Source organism: Mus caroli, unplaced genomic scaffold (genome assembly GCF_978045245.1).
Source record: "Mus caroli unplaced genomic scaffold, Mus_caroli_1 scaffold_6, whole genome shotgun sequence".
Lineage (NCBI taxonomy): Eukaryota > Metazoa > Chordata > Mammalia > Rodentia > Muridae > Mus > Mus caroli.
The window spans coordinates 22440668-22462413 of record NW_028227261.1 but is presented as its reverse complement, the minus strand read 5'-3'; the positions used below and the strand labels follow the sequence as shown (position 1 = coordinate 22462413).

Sequence of the window (21746 nt, the reverse complement as noted above, 5' to 3'; positions counted from 1 at the left end):
CAGCTCTGGAGTCCTCTAGGATTGTCTTCACTGAGTACCTTGTTTTTTTTTTTTTTTTTTGGTTTTTCGAGACAGGGTTTCTCTGTATAGCCCTATCCTGGAACTCACTTTGTAGACCAGGCTGGCCTCGAACTCAGAAATCCGCCTGCCTCTGCCTCCCGAGTGCTGGGATTAAAGGCATGCGCCACCATGCCCGGCTCCTTGTTTCTTCATTATAACTCACTGTAGGTTCCATGTAAAACCAGCTCATCACTGCTTAAAAGTCTTTTGATTTAGGGTTTTTTTTTTTTTGGAGAGAGTTTCTCTCTGTAGCCCTGGGCTGGCCTCAAACTCTGCCGGCCTCTGCCTCCTGAATGCCGGGATTAAAGGAGTAAACCAGTACAAAAGGCCCCAGATTTTTGGTTTTTAATTTCACATGCACTGGTGTTTTGTCTGCACGTATGTCTGTGTGAGGGTCCAATGCCCTGGAACTGCAGTTACAATCAAGAGTTGCCACGTGGGTGCCGGGAACTGAACTCGTTGGGTGCTCTGGAAGAGCAGCAATGCTTCCACCACTGCGCCACCCTACCTCTCCAGATTTCTTTTTTTAAGTCAATGTATTAAATATGGAAGATTAATTTACAGAAAAAGAAAAATATTAACGAGAAAGCTGTCTTTGTATGTGTAACTTTGGGGTAAATGTTGGGGATTATAAAGAACTATATGGAATCATTAAATTTCCCGGTATTTTTTCCACTGCCCCTCTCCTGGTCACTTCACCCCCATAATTCTTTCCCCGTTCCCCCTTCCCTTCTCTTCTGAGCTGGTGTAGGTCCAGATTCTTAATCCAGGGCTTTCTGAAAGGCCCTTCTAGGTTCGAGCCTGGCCCTACTGAAGTTTTTTTTTTTTTTTTTTTTTTTGGCTTTTTCGAGACAGGGTTTCTCTGTGTAGCCCTGGCTGTCCTGGCACTCACTTTGTAGACCAGGCTGGCCTCGAACTCAGAAATCCGCCTGCCTCTGCCTCCCGAGTGCTGGGATTAAAGGCGTGCGCCACCACGCCCGGCTCCTACTGAAGTTTTAAGTGTCTTGTCTTTTGGTTAAAAGTCATAAACAGAGCCGGGCAGTGGTGGCGCACAACTTTAATCCCAGCACGTGGGAGGCAGAGGCAGGCGGATTTCTGAGTTCCAGGCCAGACTAGTCTACAGAGTGAGTTCCAGGACAGCCAGGGCTACAAAGAGAAACCCTGTCTCAAAAAACCAAAAAAACCAAAAAAAAAAGTAAAAACCAAAACACCTTTAGGCTTTCCTGAAATTCAGATGTGGACATTTTTTTATTCTAGTTTCATCTATTAGAAGTCACAATCAAATTTACCTGTGCCTCCAAAGACTAGGCTCAGACTTCTGGTGTCACAAGCTTCAGGTCCACCTCCAAGTGCCACCTGAGAGTGTGCCAGGCCCTCCACACTGACACCATGCCCTGCCGTAACCAGCCTCTCTCCTCACCAGCTTTCCATGTTCCAAGAACACCCCTGCTCTCCCTTGCTGACATCTCTGCAGTTAGTTCTTTCAGTAAGAAGGGGAGAGTCTGCAACATCACTTCCTATTTTCCCTGAACTCCGTCCTCCCCGGCAGGTGAATAAATGTGAGTGGCAATGTTCTTAAATTTAGAAATTTATTCTGTTTAATCCACAAGCTTTATATAGCTTTAGTTAAAAAATAAAATAAAATAAAACAAGTGAAACCAAGACACTGTCCAGGCCCTTCCAGCCCGCCAAATACACGCGCTCTTCAGTTGTGGGTACCAATTGGATGAATGAGTAAGGAGAAACATGACGGGAGCCACCGGGTTCCATAAACAAATTTCTGTAACTGAAGGGTCCGTCCTGGGTCTAGGGAATCGCCTTTACAGAGAGGAAGAAAAGGGCGAAGGAAACAAAACGACCCTACCTGGAGGAGAAACCCAGATGCTAACCAGCTTAGGCGCTGCGCTGTCCCACAGGGCAGCCCTGCAGCTCTAGGGCTGGGATCCTGCCACACAGCAGACTCCACAGGCAACAGAGTGAACACTCACTCGTTCACTCAAACCTTTGTGGTACTTCAACAGTGGTCTCACTTCTGGGCAAGCTTACAAACCTATACAAGGTTGGAAGCATAATTTATGTGGATGCTAAAATTCAAGAGAAAAGGGAGGAAAACAAAACAAACAACCTCTTGGAAGAGGTAAGGGCATTTAAAGGAACCACAAGAATGCCAACAATAGTCAAACCCCCTTTTTTAAAAAAGAGATTTTTTTTTTGGCATAAAATATTTCACTCTAAATGTCAATGGAAGAATGTCACTAATACACCGTGGACACCTTTGTAATGTAAATCCATGCCCCCCATTTTTTTTAAACATGGTGAACTTCAACCTAGCAATTATTACAACAAATGTTATAGTCTAAAGCTCAAACACATTTTAGCAATTTTGAAATTGAATTGAGTACAAACCAAATAAAATTTACAACGTAACAAACATGTCTGCTTAGGACTGTGGGGACACTTGAGCCTTCCGCATGGATCGCAGGGCCTTCTCCCGTAGGTGCCTCTCTAAGTCATCAAGGTTGTCGTCTTCAGCTTCACTCTCAGTCTCCTGACAAACAAACCCAAACCAGGCAAGTATTAAGTCTTGAGACACAGTGGGAGACCCGAGTACAGACCAGAACCAAACCACAACAACCGCACAGCTCTGCATACACAAAAACCACCCAAAGCTATTGAGGCAGGGCTGCTTTGTAGCCTAGGCTTGTTTAGAATTTGTTATGGTGCCAAGATCAGCCCAAGATCCTTTTGCGTCAGCCTCCCTCCCAAGAGCTGGGCTTACCACCATACCCAATACAACTAGAGCTAGGGAATCAAATCCAGGCCTTGAGCATGTTAAGTAAGCTCCCAACCAACTGAGCTATGTTCCTGCGCTTACTATGCAAGCACGAGGACCCCTGTAAGGTGACAGCACGCCTGCAGCGCCCCAGTGCTGACAGTGAGCTCTAGGCAAGACAGCTTAGGGAGCCTGCCCCAAGCCCTGATGACCTGTGTCCCATCCTAAGGAATTAACTCTACAAATGGCCCTGGATTTGTAAAGTGCAATAAAAATATGAGAGAAAGAGACAGACATCAACGGCCTCTACATGCACACTGATGGGTGAGCACACGCAGACCCTACTGTGATCAGTTACTCTCGGACGCCCCCACTTTTGTCCATTATGGGAAGTTTCTTTAATTGCACTTATTGTGTGTATCTAGGGATGTGGCTCAGTGGTAGCATACATTGCCCAATCTACATATAGCAAAAGGCCCTGTGCTGTCCCTTGAACGTAGTTGTAAAAAGTTGAAACACATTAAGTTTTTTTTGAAGCCATTTGTACTCTTGATTCTGGCAGGTCACCAAGAAACATCAAAATACTACAGAGAAACAGGCAGTTGTTAGAAAAAGCACAACCACTTCTCAGACAGCAGGCAGAGGCGGTGTGAATACCTTCCTGGGCTCTGGTGCTGCTGCAGGCTCTTCCTGTGCTGATGTGGTGGTGGCAGCAGAAACAGCTGCAGGGGCTGCAGGAGCTGGGGTGGCTACGGCCACAGCCTTCTCCTTCTTGTGTTTTTTGTGCTTCTTGTGTTTCTTATCCTTCTTGTGTTTCTTGTCCTTCTTCTTCTTCTTTTTCTTCCCACCTCCTTCCTGATCAGAATTCTAGAAACAGAAACAGTGAAGTAATTGAGGTGATTAAAATCCTTTTTTTTTTTGGCTCTGAGGGAATTTCAAACAAATAGATGTTTCACAGTTGTGCAAAGACAACTGGCACCAATGAGGGCACTCTCAGAGAAGTGAGACACACACTAAAGCCAGCTCCGCCCACAATCAGTTGGAGAGTCTCAATGCTGACTGACTCAGTACTAACTCCTTACTAACTTTAAGCCAAGTTCCCAGATTCAGGATGTGAGTGGGTGACAAGAGTTGGGGTCCTGAGCAACACAAGTTGCCTTCCAGCTCCTGACCATGAGCATTCAATAAGGAGCAATTATAAACCTCTGACAACACTTAGCTAACACACAGCAGGATTCCAATTCGCAGTGCCATTAGCCCAATACAATGCCAGGATAAACTCAGCCACACACATTTAAGAGTGGGAGTGGTCTGTCTCACTCCTCTACAGAGATGTTCCTCTTACAGGAGTTAGTCCTTCCCATCTACCATGTGTATCCCAGGGACTCAACTCAGGTTTTCAGGCCTGGAAGCAGGTGACTGAATTAACTGAGCCATCTTCTAGCTCAGATATTCCATCCATTACAACAGGGCAGAGTCTCCATAAGCCCTGTAAGTTACGCCATCATCTAGTAAGATACCCAATCCTATCTTTGCATCTACTGAACACTGTGGGCTATCCAAACTGTCACCAGTGCACTCCAAACACAAGCTGGCCTACAGCCAGGCAAAGAAACCTAATCCTAAAGCCAGTAGCGCTTGCTGGGCACTGAGTATCGTAGCCGGTTTTACTCTTCAACAGCCTAGAAAGAGAATCAAACCCCGACTCAAAGTACAGTTTCTATTGAACATTAATCACTTCCATACTACAAGATTCAAAGACTATTTAACTGGCAGGGCAGCAGCAGTGCACTCCTTTAATCCTAGCACCTTGGAGGCAGAGGCAGTGGCAGTCTGATCTATATAGAGTTCCAAGACAGCCAGGGCTGCACAGAGAAATCTGTCTTGGGGTGGAAAAAAGATTTAATGGAACCACCATATTCTAGGTACTGTCTTTACATTAAATTTACATAAATTATTTTAACTGAATCTAACTTGTAACTTCATTTTTTTTGAGTCGGTGTAGCCCAGGGTAGCCTCTGGAATGCGTAGGATTAAAAGCATATGTTACAACACTGGGTTTGAAATTTCTGTTCTTTTAAAGAATTTCACCCACTAACTGGTCTTTTTGAGGTATAATCACAAGGCCAAAGCTGAGGCTCGTCTTGAACTCCTGACCCTGATTCGGTCCACCGAGACCTGGAATTGTTAAGTACACTCCCCCACCCCCAGCCGACTAATTTATAAAAGATGTCCAAAACCAGGTAGGCACATACCCGGGCAGGGGACGGGCTTGGTGTTGGGCTCTTAGCCTTTTTGGCTGGTACTGCAGGCGACCAGTTTGTGGAGGGTGACTGAGACTGCACAGGAGAGGGAGGTGCTGGAGGCTTTTTAGCTGCTGGCTCAGGAGATCCAGAGACAGATCTGGAAGATGAAACCCTTCTTACGGACTGAGGGCTTGGTGAGGCCGCCCTAGACAGAGAGAGGAAAAAAAGACAAAGCTGAGAACAGACACTCCAAGGACACACACATCAAGCTTTCTGTCATCCAAGTCTTCTCCATGGTCACACATTCCCTACAATTCTGCCACTTTCTTGATGGGTCATCCTGTAGCACAGGAGTGACACCAGTCCCTTACCTTCCTAAAGTATCAGCTCTGTTATCAGTCTCACGTGCTTGTCAGGGGCTGGAGAAACGGCTCTGGACTGGGGTTCATTTCCCAGCACCAACACAGCTCACTATCACTTCAAGGGAACTGACATCTGCTTTTGGGCATACAGATACACCTACAGGCAAAATACTCACTTACATAAAATAATACAGAGAGTCTCCTGATGCTAAGAACCAAGTAAAGCCCTCTGGAATTTATGCTACAAGGAGCAAAGTAGGGAAAGATGTGAGCACACCTAAAGTTTGTACCATCACTATTATTGGCCTTCTGAGACAGGGTTTCTCTGTGTAGCCATGGCTGTCCTTGAGTTCAGAGACCTGCTACTCTCTCTGCCTCCTTAGTGTTAGGATCAAAGGTGTGCCAACACCAGCTTGCTTATTATTTCTGTAACTGTTCAGTAAGAGAAAGAATTCTTCTACATGTCATACAACTACATATTCCTAACAAACAAAAGCATTAGGTATTTTTACTTTTTTATCTTTTTGGGCTCCGGGGTCCTGGAGACTCTCCTAATAGGCCTAGTACTTGGAGATGGGGACTGCCTTCCTTGGGGTGACGCTGAAGCTCCTCTTCGTACAGGGGGAGGGCTTGAGGTCTGAGGAGCCCGAGGCCGTGGTGAGGGCGAATGCCGTTTGTTTGGTTGTGGTGAGCGAGCCTCCCGGGTGGATCGGCCTGGGGAAGACCCTTTCCTATGTTTTGAAGATAAGGAGGGCGAGCGTCTCTTGGTGACTGGGGGGCTTCTTTGTTTAGGAGGCGGAGAGTGGGAGACCCGGCGCTTTGGTGGTGGAGATGGTGATGCCCTTCGCTTGGGCGGGGGTGGGGGGGAGGCGGTTCTCCTCTTTGGAGGGGGGGAAGGAGAATATCTCCTCTGAATGGGAGGAGAGTATCTTCTTGGAGACGGTGAGCGGCGGCGTGGGGGAGGAGAAGGGGTCCTAGAAAAAACAATACACCGTTAAGATGAAATGGACAGCATCCCAAAAAAAAAAAAAAAAAAAAAAAAAAAAATCAAACTCACTTATTGTTGTTTGAGCATGGCCATACACCATGCAAGTTAAGGATAGACATCTTTGTGGAACCAATTCTCTCCACCCACCTTTATGTAGATTCTGGGATCAAACTTAGGTCACTTAGGTTTTTTTGTTTTTTTGTTTTGTTTTTTGAGACAGGATTTCTCTGTGTAGTACTGGCTGTCCTGGAACTCACTTTGTAGACCAGGCTGGCCTTGAACTCAGAAATCCGCCTGCCTCAGCCTCCTGAGTGCTGGGATTAAAGGCGTGCGCTACCACGCCCGGCTTGGTCACTTAGTTTTATGGCAAGCACTTTCACGCACGGAGCCATCTTGCTAGCCAATCCAGAATCAGGAAAATTAATTAAAAAAAAAAGTAACTAGTCAGGCTGGAGAGATGGCTCAGTGGTTAAGAGCACTGACTGCTCTTCCGAAGGTCCTGAGTTCAAATCCCAGCAACCACATGGTGTCTCACAACCATCTGTAATGAGATCTGATGCCCTCTTCTGGTGTGTACTTACATATAACAATAAATAAATCTTAAAAAGAAGAAGTAACTAGCCATCACTATCCTGTAGCTAGTGCTAACTATCTCAGGAGATAAATTCCAAAGCAATACACATACACCATGACTGACAAGAGGATACTGTCTTGTGTTTAAAGGAGAAAGTTGAAATTCTCAGAAACAATTTAAATTCAAACCAAGAGAATTTACATAATTATATAAAACAAAGTACTGTTTCATAAGAGAACCTCACACTGTGTTGTGCAACTGTGAGCACCAGCTGTTGCCAGGCAATCTTTACTGAGTTCTCTGTGACAGGAGCTGGAGAGAGGGCTCATACCCCGCCCCCCCCAAGTGTTTTTCAGATAATAGTTTCTCTATGTAGCTCTGGCTGTCTTGGAACTTTCTTTGTAGACTCAGAGATCTACGTGCCTGAAGTTAACATATGTGCTGCCATTTCCTGGGTGTGGTTCAGCTCCAAAGAGCACGTGCTAACCTCGCAGAGGACCTGGCTTGGGTGCTGAGCACCCATGTGGTAGCTCACAAAAGTCCGTAATTCAAATTTTTTTTTTTTTTTTAAGATTTATTTATTTATTATATGTAAGTACACTGTAGCTATCTTCAGACACTCCAGAAGAGGGCACCAGATCTCGTTACGGATGGTTGTTAGCCACCATGTGGTTGCTGGGATTTGAACTCTGGACCTTTGGAAGAGCAGTCGGGTGCTCTTACCCACTGAGCCATCTCACCAGCCCCCGTAATTCAAATTTAAGGGGGATCCAATGCCATTTTCTGGCTTCCATGGTTAGCAGGTACACACAGTGCACACACACATATGCAGACAAAACCCTCCATATACAAAACCAATAAAGGCGGCTTTCTGTGGTACTGCTCTGTCTCTTTTGAACCAGTATCCTAGTCTACTGAGAAAGCTTTCAACAGACTGTCCAGTCTTCCGTCTCAAAGAACCACTTCTTAAGTGTTAAGTTCACTGCCAGGAAGATATTTCTAAAAGCTCTATCCGGCTTTTCTGTTCAAGGTGACAAAATTCTGTTATGTCCAGAGGAATTACAACGTAATTACAACGATTTTCAACAAAAATTCCTGCCCAGAGCTGGGTTTACAACAAGCCAATCTTCAGGCAAAGTGGTAAAGTAGAACTGGATAATTATTTAATAACTCTGGCACGGCACAGTGGATCCAATCTGTAATCCCAGTACTTGGGAAGTATCGGAGACAGCACAAATCTGAGGACAGTCTGCTATCCATCCTAAGATCTTATTAAACAAGAACAACTGAAACAAAAGGATCACTCTAGAGTGCTTGCTGTGGATTCACCCACACGCATTTAAAGTGTATCAGCTGACCTGGAACTTAATACAATTTAGGCTGGTTCCAAACCAGTGTTGATCTTCTGCCTCTGCCTCCTAAGAGCTGGGATTATGGCTGTGTGTTGACACACAGCCCATGACTGACATTTTCTGAAGAGTTCTAACCTCTCCCTTCATGGAATCCCCTTTTGACTGGGACTGCTAGCACTTGTCAGTCTAGGGTCCTACATGATTGGCAGGAGGATCACCAAGGCTTTCACAGTGCGCAAAATGCCAACAGGTTAGTGCAGCAGCTAATGTGCACAACATGGTAGCTTCAGAACTCCTGTGGTTGTGCAGCCATCGATAGTCCTCACTTCCCGCATCCTAGATACCATCTGTTTACTTCTCCCATTTGTTTGCTGGGCAGGGTTTAGTTTCTCTATAACCCAGGCTGACCTCCAACTCAAAATGCCCCTGGCCCAGCCTTTCAGGAGTATAGATTCTGAGCAGAATACCCTTGGCTCCTATTTCCTTTTCTGCCTTTGTTTTTTTGTTGCTCTATGTAGCCCTGGCTGTCCTGGAACTCCATCTGTAGACCAGGGCGGACCTGAATTCAAGGATCTGCCTGCCTCTGCCTCCTGAGTCCTGGGATTACAAGTTAGCATCACCAGTGCCCTGTCCTAAGTTCTGTTTCCACATAGTTCTGAGTCCCATAAAAGAGCTCACATTTATGCGACCTTTTACAACCTAAGATGCCTCTTACAAAGCAACTTCCATGCTAAAGACCCAGAGTCACCATGAGCCACCTGGACACAGTACCTTCGTCGTGGTGGTGGAGTGGGAGATCTGCGCCGCCGAGGAGGAGGAGGGGGAGGTGGCGGCGGCGGGGCTGGAGAAGGAGACCGTCGCCTTCTGGCAGGAGGCGGGGAGGGACTTCTCCTCCTTCTACTACTAAATAAGAAAGCAGAGTTCTCCTCAGTCGGTGACATGTATAACTAAGTCCCCCTAGGAAGTATATTTCCAGTGGTTAACTAACCCAGAGCAGAAACATTATGTTTTGCTTTTGGTATGAATTAAAGACACCTTTGTGATACTAGCTTCAGACAAAAACACGCATTTATGACATAAATCACCCAACAGAGGAAGAGAAAAAATTCAAAAACTGTCATTAGAACACTTATTTTTTAGTTGGGATACACACAACAATCAGTTGGAAACTTTTCTGAAATGCATATGAACCATGTCAGGGCTAACAGCCAATGTTAATAGACACCAAATGACTTAAGGCCCCAATCTGGAAGCCCTGGCTTAGAGCTGCCCCTCCTCTGCAGCAGAGACAGAGGGCAGACAGAAGGACTGCACACACTAAGTAAATGCTCTATCTCCGAGTGTATCTCCAACCTTTACGGTCTTATCTAAGAAATATATACCCACCACTGAAAAGGGCCCATGTGTCTCACCTACCAATACCCCAAAGACAAACCACAAAGCTATCTTAAATACTAGAGCTGCCCTGGGGGTAGTGTGGTTAAAAGTATATTCAAGAACCAAACACTCCCCGATTCTGAGTTCTGTAATAAACCCGTAACACAAGCCATATATCGAGCACCATACATTAACAAGCTAGAAGCAACCTTACAAAAGACTTCAAGCCCGTCTGTCACCCTTGACACAGAGAGAGAGAGAGAGGTCAGTGTAAATAATCCTTTGCTCCTGGCCCAGCCAGGGTTGACGCTGTGGACCTGGCTCAGTTTTTAAAGTTTATCAGGTCTCGACTCTTCAAAATTCACTACCACATTGAATTTCCAACCAGATTTGGTTTAGGTTTGCTGGTGATATGTGATTAGTACTTCATAGTAACACTTTACATACTCAAAATTATACTTCATTTTATCCTCCTTAATATATGACACTGAGCCAGGTGATCATGGCACACATCTTTAACCCCAGAGCCTGCAAGTCAGAGGTAGTTGGATCTCTGTGTTTGAGACCAGCCTGATCTACACAGCAATTTCTAGGACAGTCAGGGCTACCCATGAAAACCCTCTCTCAAAACCAAGAAATTCAACAAGTGGGAGTAGAGGGAGAAAGCCAGAGCTAATAAGATGAGCTCAGGAGATAAAGGCACTTGCCACTGAGCCTGAAGAACTGAATGAGTTCGACTCCCAGGACCCACTTGGTGAACACAGGGACCCAGTTCCTACAAGTATCCTCTGACCTCCAACAGACTATGGCATGTGTGTATTCACAAATATATATCCACGACAAATAAAAATACAATGAAGACTTTAAACAAGTCACTCCCTACAGAGTCTAGAATTACAATATTAGAAAAAGATCTACAGTCAACTCCTCACACAGCTCTTTGTATCATTCATCTGACACGGTAAAAACAAAAACACACACCAAAGCAACTTAAGACTTTCTCCGCTGGCATGTGTCTGTAAAATGGGGACAGTCACCTTAACAGAAAACTAAGTAAACTTGGTATGTAACCCTCATTTGCAAAAACAGTATCTAACCAACCTTTTAGTCACTGGTGACTGCCATCGCTTTCCCATCTGCATCCTGAGAGCAGTGGAGAAAAACAAATGTCAAGAATTCCACTCATGAAAGTTAAATCCTTCTTGCGGAAGCATTTTTTAAAGCCTCAAGATGCCTGGAATGATTTAACTGCTCTATTCATGCATAAATGAGGCAGTTACTGAAAACTTGTCTAGTTTTAATGTTAACTATCAACAGCAAGAAAAACCAAACTAAACAAAAGCCCAAACCCAACCAGTTTTGACATGAAGAATCTGCCCAACTGTAAAGTAATTTTGAGGTCCAAGCTATAAATTACAGTTTCAACCCAACCACAGATCAGTCAAAACTATTAATGAAGATTGTTACCGAGGGGAAGTCTCTTTTTGGCGCTTTCGAGGTGATGGAGAGGCACTCCGAGAAGGGGAATGTCTCCGCCGCCTGCCTACCTCACCGTTCTTTACATGGGATCTCTTGGGCCGCTCATCTTCTGAGGTGGAAGAGGAGCCAGAGTCTGTAATCACAGAGCAAAGAACAACAACAAAATATCACACACACACACACACACACACACACACACACACACACACTCACTCACTCACTCACTGCCCCCTGTAGTACCCCTTGGGCCCTTACACTGCATACTCAAGGTCCTGGGTTCTACACCCAGCACTGGGAAAAATGTTTCTTAGAGGTTAAGACTCAATGACTCCACATTTACTTAGTATGGATGGCATAAAGCCATGGGTTCAATTCTCAGTATCATCAGGACAACCTACACTTACTTATTATGTATATGAGTACACTGTAGCTGTCTTCAGACACACTAGAAGAGGGCATCAGATCCCAGTACAGATGGTTGGGAGCCACCATGTGGTTGCTGGGAATTGGTCTCAGGACCTCTAGAAGAGCAGTCAGTGCTCTTAACTTCTGAGCTATCTCTTCAGCCCCCATCAGGACAATCTAATCAGTACAATTTTAGTGACAGTCAACAGTCCATACCTAGCAAAAAACTAGCAAATATAAGACTAGTATATCTCAAAAGTACTAAGGCCTGCACGGATCTCTTAGGAAAAAAACCCAGGGATGTAAAATCAGGCTCATTGGTGTATGTGCACATCTGATGACAGGGAGGTTAAGGACGGAGAATTTGAAGTTCAACGTGAGCCTTGCAACAAAACTCTAGTGAATTCTTTCCCAATTAACAAGGTAAGGCTTCAAAAGAATCTCAGGGCTGAGCGTGTAATTCAGTGGAAAGCCCATGCCCAGCATGAGAAGGCCTAGTGTTGCACACCAGCAGCAAAAAAAGCACAAAAAAGTATCAATATGCCGCTTGAACCAGAAAATAATTACAACTCTAACCTGAGGCATGAGGGCGTGGCTGTTAGTAGAGAGCTTGCCTTAGCACGTGGGAGACCCTGGGAATCAAACCCCAGTACTGCACAAACTGCGTCCAGTGGTGCAAAGCTCAACTCTCAACACTTAGGTGGAGTCAAAAAAACTACAAGTATAAGGTCATTTTTGGTTACAAAGCAAGTTCAGAGCAAGCCTGGACTACATGGGACATTTTCTTAAAACCTAAAACCAAACTAAAGCCACACAAAACCCAAGTAAGTAACGCAAGAACAGAGCCCTGGCTTAAACATTAGGCTTCTGTGCCCTTTCTTTTTAATCAAACAATCAGAACTATAGTGAGTTCCAGGCTAGCCCAACTACATAGTGAGGCCAAACAAAAACAAAAACAAAAAAACAACCAAAAAGCTACTAGTAATAAATGAAGTAGATTCATAAAAAACTAGTATGATCTTCTAAACCAGAGACTCCTAATTATATAGAACAAAGTTGCAGAAAGGCTCAGGAGTAGACTAAAATATTAGGGAATAAATTAGTCTTTCCAATTTCATTTTGTTTTACTATTGTACTCTACGTCAACTACCTTTTGTTTTGTTTGTTTTTGAGACAGGGTTTCTCTGTGTAGCCCTGGCTGTCCTAGAACTCACTCTGTAGACCAGGCTGGGCTCAAATTCAAGAGACCTGCCTGCCTCTGCCTCCCAAGTGTTAGAATCAAAGGTTTGTGCCACCAACACTTGGTCCAATTATGTTCTATTTAATAATGTTGGGAATGAGCCCAGAGCTGTGCACACAGTAGGCTGTGCTCTACCAGAGCCGTGTTCCTAGCCAGATTGACTACCTTCCTAACAACACAGCAATTCAAAAGCAAAGTTTAAGGGCTTAAAACAAGAAAGAGATACCCAGTGCCCAACTGAGACCTACGGCCCAAACACAACCCATGAAGGCAAATGGTTCAATTTCCAGCACCCACATGGTGGCTCACAACGTCTCTAATTCCAGATTCTCACTGGATCTGATGCCCTGTCTTCTGGTCTCCTTGGGGGCCAGATGTAAACATGGTGCAGACACACATGCAAATACAAACAGGCATAACATTGCAAAATGGGGGTGGGGGTGGGAGAGACCCAGGGTCTCATGTAGTCCAGGCTGGTCTCAAATGTACCATGTAGCCAAGAATAACAGAGCTTTCCCCTCCTGCATCCACCTTCTGAACCACAGGATCTCAGGCTTCTTCCGCTTTGCTGTTCTGGGGACTCTCACTATGCAGCCCTTACTGGCCTCACACTCTACAGGAATTCTCCTGCCTTAGCCTCCCAGTGCTGGGTTACAACAGGTGTGAGAGCGGAAAGCGTTCGTTCGCTTGTTGTCCATACCAGATGAAGACTGCTGGTTCTGCCGTCGGTATTGTCTTCTCTGCTGCACAGAATCAGCTGCAGCCATTTTGCTGCCTTTGTCTTCTTCTGAAAGATGGGTGCATTTAGACAGTGTTTCTTTAGTTACACACAGGTAATGTGACACAACACAAGGCATCAGCTCAGTTACTACAGGTCAGTCCATAAGATAGGAATATTATAAACATCCCAGACAGCTGTCCAAACCCAAAATTTTGTCCAAATACAGAAGAAAAAGAATGAGGTCCTGAACGAATAACCAAACAGCGCACACTTAAATGCCGGAGCTGGGAATCGCAGAAAGTCTGTGTGACGTCACCTTCAGCTCTTCCCTACTGGGTGCCCTGGACAATCAATCTCCAACCCCAGGGAATAGTCACACACGGAAGGAAAAACAGAAAACCAACCTCTAGAAAATCATTACAACTTACCAGACTCAGACAGCTCCACTTTTCTAGGCTTGGGCGCTGGAGAAGGTGACTCTCTCTTCTCAGTACCTTTATGTTTTGTCACTAAAAAAAAGAAGAAAAATAAACCTCACACAATAAAAAGAACAATTTTTTGTTTTGTTTTCGAGACAGGGTTTCTCTGTGTAGCCCTGGCTGTCCTGCAACTCACTTTGTAGACCAGGCTGGCCTCGAGCTCAGAGATCCGCCTGCCTCTGCCTCCCAAGTACCAGGATTAAAGGCGTGCGCCACCACTGCCTGGCCCAAGTCTTCTTATACTCCATTTTACAAGTGTTCTTTGGAAGCTTAAACTAAGATTACATTAGCACAATGAGAAACACAGAGACAAGTGAACGGATTGCGACTGGGAGCCCAAGAGTCTGTGTTTAGGGCACTAATCTCACTGGGCTGCTCAGATGCTTCAGTCACGGTCAAGAGCATTTGCTGCATTTGCAGAGAACCTGGGTTCAGTTCCGAGCTCCCACACAGCAGCTTACAATTACCTCTGCTTCAAAAGACATTTGAAAAGGCCCATCTAGGGCTGGCGAGATGGCTTAGCAGGTAAGAGCACCGACTGCTTTCCCAAAGATCCTGAATTCAAATTCCAGCAACCACATGGTGGCTCACAACCATCTGTGATGGGATCTGACGCCCTCTTCTGAGGTGTCTGAAGACAGCTACAGTGTACTAATGCATAACAATAAATCTATGGGCGGGAGTGAGCAGGCAACTTAAGATTCAATTCCCAACAACCACATGAGGGTTCACAACCATCTGTACAGTGTATGCATATAGATAACTAGATCTTTAAAAAAAAAAAAAGGGCCCATCTAAGACACAAATCCTTGAGACTCTTGTTTTATGTGACTAGTGAATTTTGATAAACTATTTGTTAGAATACAGTTATACCTTATTTCATACTATAAATTCTATCATAGACTACCACGATGATCCCCAAGAACTGGATCGAACACTGAGGAACCTACTGCCTAACCTCACAGCAAGCCCTGCATCCCTGAGCTCATTCTTGCAGTTAATGACTCCATCTACTGAAGTTACCTGGACAAACTACTGAACTGGGCAGAGAATGCCTAACACCTGAAGTCCTACCGTTCATAAAGTAACGGGCTGGAGTGACTCAGTGGTCACGAGCACTTGATGCTCTGACAGAGGATTTAATTTGGTTTGCAGCTCCTGCCTGAGTAGCTCATAGAGCCACCTGCAACTCCAGCTCAAGGTGATTCCTCCTCTGGCCTGTACACACCTGCACAGCGTGTGTATATGCCTACCACTGAACACAAGTCATTTTAAAAATCCCAACACATAGGAGGCTAAAACAGGACTGCCAGTCTAGATTATATAAAAAGACTTTTATAGAACTAAAATCAAAACCAAACAAACAAAAGGCGCGAGTGCACACACACAATCTAAGAGGCCCAAAGTGGCTTGTTTGATTGTAAGAAGAAAATGAAGTGGTGATTCCTACAAGATAATTGGTGTATGTCTAGAGAATAAATAAAATAACTAAACTGCAACATCGCTTTTATTTATCTTGAGACAAGATCTGGCCTCAAACTGGCTATGTAATACTGGAATTAAGGACTACTCCCTTGGGGGGGGGGTATGGGGGACTTTTGGGATAGCATTGGAAATGTAATTGAGGAAAATACGTAATAAAAAAAAAAAAAAAAAAAAAAAAAAAAAAAAAAAAAAGAACTACTCCCTTGCCGGACATGGTGGTGCACACCTTTAATCCCAGCACTTGGGAGGCAGAGGCAGGCGGATTTCTAAGTTCGAGGCCAGCCTGATCTACAGAGTGAGTTCCAGGATGGCCAGGGCTACACAGAGAAACCCTGTCTCAAAAAAAGAAAAAAGAAAAAAAAAGAACAACAACAAAAAAGAACTACACCCTTGGCTGGGCGATGGTGGAGCACACCTTTATAATCCCAGGACTTGGGCAGGGGCAGGGGCAGAGAGGCAGAGAGGCAGAGGCAGGTGGATCTCTAAAACCAGCCTAGTCCACAACAGAGTCCCAATACAGCCAGGGCTACAGAGAAACTGTTCAGGGGCTAGGGGTGGGGCGTGCCATCACATGGAGCCAACATTATGTATTCTGTTAAACAGAGTGAATAAACACAGGGGAGGGTCACCATGACTTAGTGTCTCATTAAGTCTTTGACACTATTATAGCATACGCTTTATCCTTCCACTCAAGAAAAAGCATTATAATAAGTAACACCTGTTTCTCTATTTTTCTAAATGACATTTTTTCCTTTTACTTACTGTTATGTTAATAGCGTTTTTAATAATTCAAAGAACAAATTGTCCTAGTCGGAAATTCAAGAGACCAATTCTAAAACCAGAACTTTAAAGCACTTCAAAGTCCTATTAATTATTAATCTCAGATTGCCCAAAAGATAACCTGTGAAGTTAAGTTACTATATAACCAGAAATAGGAGAATACAGGACGCACCCCCAGAGCACAACTCCGCTGATTTAAAAGGACAAGCTGTAGCAGGACACTCGACTCAGGACAAGTCCATGCAGTACCCAGACCAGGAACGATTCAAGCTCCTCCAAGGCCCCTCAGACGGGTCTGTAAACTGTACTCAACGACTGACTTCCAAATTCCCCCTCTTTTCTTTCCTTACTCTTAGATCATTAGCCCATTATCAACAACGGATCCTAAGACAGCCAATTAACAACCGGTATATACAGGAAACACAACCAGGAGCTCTTATTCCATCACAGCAGCACCACAGTCCTACGTATCCAGAGACTCCAACATAGCACTTCTCATCACAGTGTCTAGTAGAGAAGCCAAAGCACTTCTGCATTCCACCCTTCATCTTCCCCCCTAGTCGTCGGAGGTAGCAATTGGGCAAGTCTCACTGTGTAACTGGGAAGAAGGAATGCTTCAACTCTTTAACTAACCTTGACTAAGTCACTCAACCAAAGAACCTGACAACTGGGAAGGTCTTTTCTAACTCTCAAATTTCAATGGACATAAAACAGACAATAAACTGCCCACAGTTCAACTGTCTGGCTAAAGCAGCTGGTCCCCACGCGCACAAGAATACACAACAGGTCTCTGCTCCCCACAACGGACGTCTCTGGAATGCAGTTATCTATTACATGTGTACAAGGTGTGTGTCAGAGCAGGAGCCTGGCACCCGTGCAGATGAAGAAACAGGTAACTAAAAGTTCCAACTGTGGCCTATTCAACAGTTAACTCCTTCTGCCTTGGTAGCTTAAAATGTAATCTAAATGAAAAATGTATTTCTCTAAAATAATTGTGAGAACTCTTATAAAGAGTTTTTCTCCTCCAAAAGCTTTCTAGCTCTAAACCCTTGTAAATAAAATCCACAGGGAAAAACAGTGAGCATTTGATTAAGACACTCAGGATGAGGGACTCAGAGAGGCTGAAATATGCTCATCTTTATACAAAGTTCATAGAACACAGGCTAAAAACAAGCTGTCTTAAATCTCACACATTTGGTTACTGAATGCACTTGAGGTTAAAATCCAATGATTTGTACTTTGCCATTTGTGGCAGGTTCTGTCCCCGCCACAGCTTTCCCTCAGTGTCACAGAGTTAGAACACACAGCTTGGCTAGGCCTCCTGGTGCTTGTTACCCAGGCACTTGGTCAGTCAATGGGCTCAGAGCACCACTCTCTAAAAAACTCGCACCCCAGCCGCCCACTCACCTTTCAGGCTGCCCCCCTTTTTCCAGCCCCGCTACCAAAGACACCACAGAAACGGAACATATCCTTTTTTTTCATGTGTGCTTAGTGCTAAAGCAAACCCCAGTAAACCCGTTTTCACACAGACTAACACTCTACTTTGCTGGCACAATCACAGGCCTCCAATTCCTCAGAAACCAATCTACTGAACTGAGTAGGGGCATCATCCTAGAACCTAAATCCATGAACCAATCAATAAATAAAACAAATCAACCTCTAAGGGACACCATGTCCTTCCCTTGAGAGCATAATTGTGACCAAAAATAACAACAGAAGACAAAGTCTGCAAATAAGATATCAAGCAAAAAGCCTTACGAAGAGGTCTGAGGAGGGAGGGCGGAAAGCAGTTAGCCGGTCTCAGTAAAATGAGCCTTTACAGCAAGAACACAAGCTTCAGGCCACTGCCCCAACTCAAACAGCCTCCAGCCAGTGATCTGTGCCACCAAGAAAACAAACCACATTATCATCCCATTTCAGGCAAGGCCTGAGAACAGAAGGCAGGACAAGCTAACTCTGTGCCATATAGAAAGTACTGCCCAGCTGCTTCTGAAGGAGGGAGGGACTACTGGGTTCACCCAGATGCCAAAGGGAACAAAGTGCCTTTTGTTTGTACCTTTACCAGAGGTTCTTCCTGGAGACACAGAAACACGACTTTTTCTTGTACGGTTTGACTGCTGGGGAGTTGGGGAATGGCGAGTTTTGGGTGGTGGAGTTGCTGGAGATGACGGCCGGTGCCTTCGCCGTGGAGGACTTGCTGAAGGTGATAACCTACGCGTTTTCCGAGGAGGGCTGGATGTCCTCTTGGGAGGCTTCTTTGGTGGTGACCGGGAACGAGATGAAGAGGACGACGAGCTACTTCCAGACAGGGATGCGGAAGAACGCCTCCTTCTGTGGAATAAAGCACTCACTTCACTATCCGCATTCCTCTCAAGAGTGACATCACAGTATGTACAATATGCACAGAAACACAGCTATTTCTTTTAGTCCAACTTTTGAGTTTATGTAGCTAAGTACATAAATAACTTCAAAAAGATTGGAAACAAAACCATAACCTCGGACAGGAAACAGCTCTTTCTGAGAGTAAATCCACATAACTCCTGACTGTGTTTGCGCTGTGAATGCTATAATCCAGTAGCCGAGCACCTTCCTCCTGAAGAGCAATGCTGGGGTCATGGAGTTTGCACAACTCTGAGGGTGAGAGAGCACTGCTCATTTAGAGTGACGTCAAGCAGCTTTTAAGTTTCACTAAAAAATATGTGCAAGATTTGAAATTCATTTAGCTACATAAACTTAGAAGTAGGGGCCTCTCGAATTCTGCAGCAAAATCTGTGGTTAAGTTCTGTTGCAATTACGTGTACCTGCAGAATTCACCTTTGGCAGAAGAATTCCTGAGAACCTGAAAAAAAGAAACCCTACCTTAAGTGTGAGATTAAAAACTGGCTGAAAGGGAATCTTACACAATCTGCAAAATACCGTGCCTGCTATATTGCTACGTGCGTACTACTGAGACATGCTGTTTGCCAAAGTCCAATAGAAGAAATCGGTCTCTCTCTCTCTCTCCCCCTAAGGGAGCACCGGCACCACTTCTTCCCGAAGCAGAAGGATCAATCTGAAAAGTGTGATGCCTGGAATTCCACCAGTGCTGGATGTCTGTCCTGTCCACCAGCTGCAACAGCAACTTTACACACTTAAACATCGATCCCTTGACAACAATCCCAAAGAAGAATGGTATTTGCTGTTGTTGCTGTTATTAAAGTATGGGTCTAAAAGTCCTACCTGCAAAGATATAACTGGAGGAGCTTACTGGATGGTTTCCCATTTATAGTTGGTGTGGTTGTCTGTAAAGAACATTAACTCAACAGCTTTTCCCAGGGCTAAGAGTGCATTTCCAAGGTGGAGCACACGCTCAGGCCCAGTGATGCCCTGTGCTTAGCCAGCAGCAACAAGGAAAAATAGCCATCAAAGTTCTATCCAAAGCGGAGTTGAAAAGTAAGCCCAGACAACATACCAATAAAATCCTCTGTCCCCATGCACCAGACTGCTCCTTCGGGTAAAGTTAGATCTATCTTCGAGTGCCACTAGCAGTGGCTTCATCTAGGAGTGCAACTATGGGAACCTTATCCTTTGTTTCCTCTGTCTGAGCTGTTACAAAAAGCTTTATTACAAAGTGTGGCAGAGATAGATGGTTTAGCAGTTAGAGCATGAGTGGCTCTCTAGAAGACACTGGCTCCCGGCACCAGCAGGTGGCTTACAAGTGTGCATCACTCCAGGTCCAAGGGATCTATCTGGAGGCCTCTGCAGCACCTGCACTCACATGAACAAAGCCAGTATCCACATGCAGACACACACCTACACATAATTCAAAATACATCTTTTTAGAAAAAAGGAAGACACTGTAAAGGTACTTGCTCTGCAAGCCTGGAACTCAAGCTCAATGTCTCAGAGCCACCCAAAGGAAGAGGAGAACAGACACTATACCACCAGTCCAAGTGCTTGCACGTGAATACACATGCAAAATAAGCTAAGTTCTTAAAAATTGGGAACTACTGGAGATGGAGTTTTTAAAAAACTGGTAAAACAACCCTCATTAACCCTGTAGCCAGCTGCCTTTGAAAAGCAGTCTAACTTAAAAGCTGGATGGGAGGGGGGCAGCTCAGGGAAGGATGGCTCAAGGGGTAAGAGCAGCTTCTTCCTGTGCAGCAGAGGGCCTGGCTTTACTTCCTAGCACCCACATGGCAGCTCACAACCATCTCTTAGCTCCAGTTCCTGGGCATCCAGCACTCTCTTGTCTTCTCGGGGGCACTCAACACATGTGATGCACAAACACAGACAAAACACTGTACACATAAACACACTGAGAAGTAGTCAGTTTCTTTTTTTTCTTGGTGTGTGTGTGTGTGTGTGTGTGTGTGTGTGTGTGTGTGTAAAACACAGAGTCTATGAAGAGGATGAACTTCAGGGCCTTTCCCTCTACCTCCAGTGTGCTGAAATCACAGGGATGAAACACCATCCTTAAAGTCTGTAAGTACGGGGAAAAGACCCAGGGCAGGGCGTTATGCATTCGCAGCAAGCATCTTACCAACTGAGGTACGCTGCAAGTTCTTATCCACAGAAGAATTTTAGTGAGATCTTAGAAGGCTAACATACAGGATCTAGAAGACCAGTGACTTTGTTTCTTCCTCAACATTGGATGATTCTCACAGCTAAACTATTTCACTTGAAGTGCAGCAGATCAGGCTACTTCAAAGATATTCCCTAGTATAATTTCTGTCATCCAACAGACAAAAAATTTCCCCCCTGAAATTATACCAAGGACTACCCTAAATTCCAGGCACCCAACACTAAGAGAGCCTCACCGTCTCCCTGGAGACCTACTCCTCCGGTGCCTTGGTGGAGGAGGCATCCGTCTTGGTGGCGTTCTTCTTCGGGGAGATGGTCGTCGTCTTGGGCTTGGCCGCCTTCTAGGAGAGTATGATCTGCCGTAAGAAACAGAATTAGGCCCCAAACAAACTAAGAACAAACAATTCCTTGACACTAATTCCACTACCATGACCACTTCCATTCCTGTAGATTTTGATGGTACACCACAAAGTGGACTTCATTCTTAATGTTTTCTCTAACGTTGACACTGTTTACAATGCTACCTCAAAAATCAGCACATACAATTCAAATGTGCACTATTCCCAGGGCACCAACGCACCTTGATCGGGATCTATGTCTCCGTCTTGGTCTAGTATGAGAAGGTGATCGAGATCGGCTCCGAGACCGTGATTTGGAACGTGACCGAGATCTTGGTCGAGTCTTTTCCTTTTCCTTTTTGGAATTTTTTTCTGGAGACGGTTCTTTGGGCTCTGGTACAGGCTCAGGCTTGGGAGCTTTCAAGATGTCACTGTGGAAATAGCATTTTGGTTTTTTTCCCAACTCTCCTCAGAATTCTAAGCCAATTCAACAATATTGGCTGTCTTTAGTAAAGTATTTATGG

General features: G+C 44.9%; 1 protein-coding gene across 10 annotated transcripts in view; it reads right to left on the bottom strand.

Annotated features, from left to right (window-relative positions):
* Positions 1-1630: 1630 nt before the first annotated feature.
* Srrm1 (serine and arginine repetitive matrix 1) overlaps positions 1631-21746 on the bottom strand; it is a 32358-nt gene continuing 12242 nt past the window's right edge. For 4 of the 10 annotated variants that reach the window (XM_021159547.3, XM_029475956.2, XM_021159553.3 and 1 more), the window contains 12 exons: positions 21465-21653; positions 21121-21240; positions 18378-18652; positions 14006-14086; positions 13557-13643; positions 11200-11344; positions 10834-10875; positions 9127-9258; positions 5954-6415; positions 5089-5284; positions 3491-3700; positions 1631-2608 (listed from right to left, as the gene is read on the bottom strand). In XM_021159547.3, coding sequence (XP_021015206.1) covers positions 2501-2608; positions 3491-3700; positions 5089-5284; positions 5954-6415; positions 9127-9258; positions 10834-10875; positions 11200-11344; positions 13557-13643; positions 14006-14086; positions 18378-18652; positions 21121-21240; positions 21465-21653 — 2047 coding nt within the window. In that variant the 3' untranslated portion in view covers positions 1631-2500. The remainder of the gene's footprint in view (positions 2609-3490; positions 3701-5088; positions 5285-5953; positions 6416-9126; positions 9259-10833; positions 10876-11199; positions 11345-13556; positions 13644-14005; positions 14087-18377; positions 18653-21120; positions 21241-21464; positions 21654-21746) is intronic. The other 6 variants (XM_021159549.3, XM_029475953.2, XM_021159548.3 and 3 more) reach the window with 6 other exon arrangements.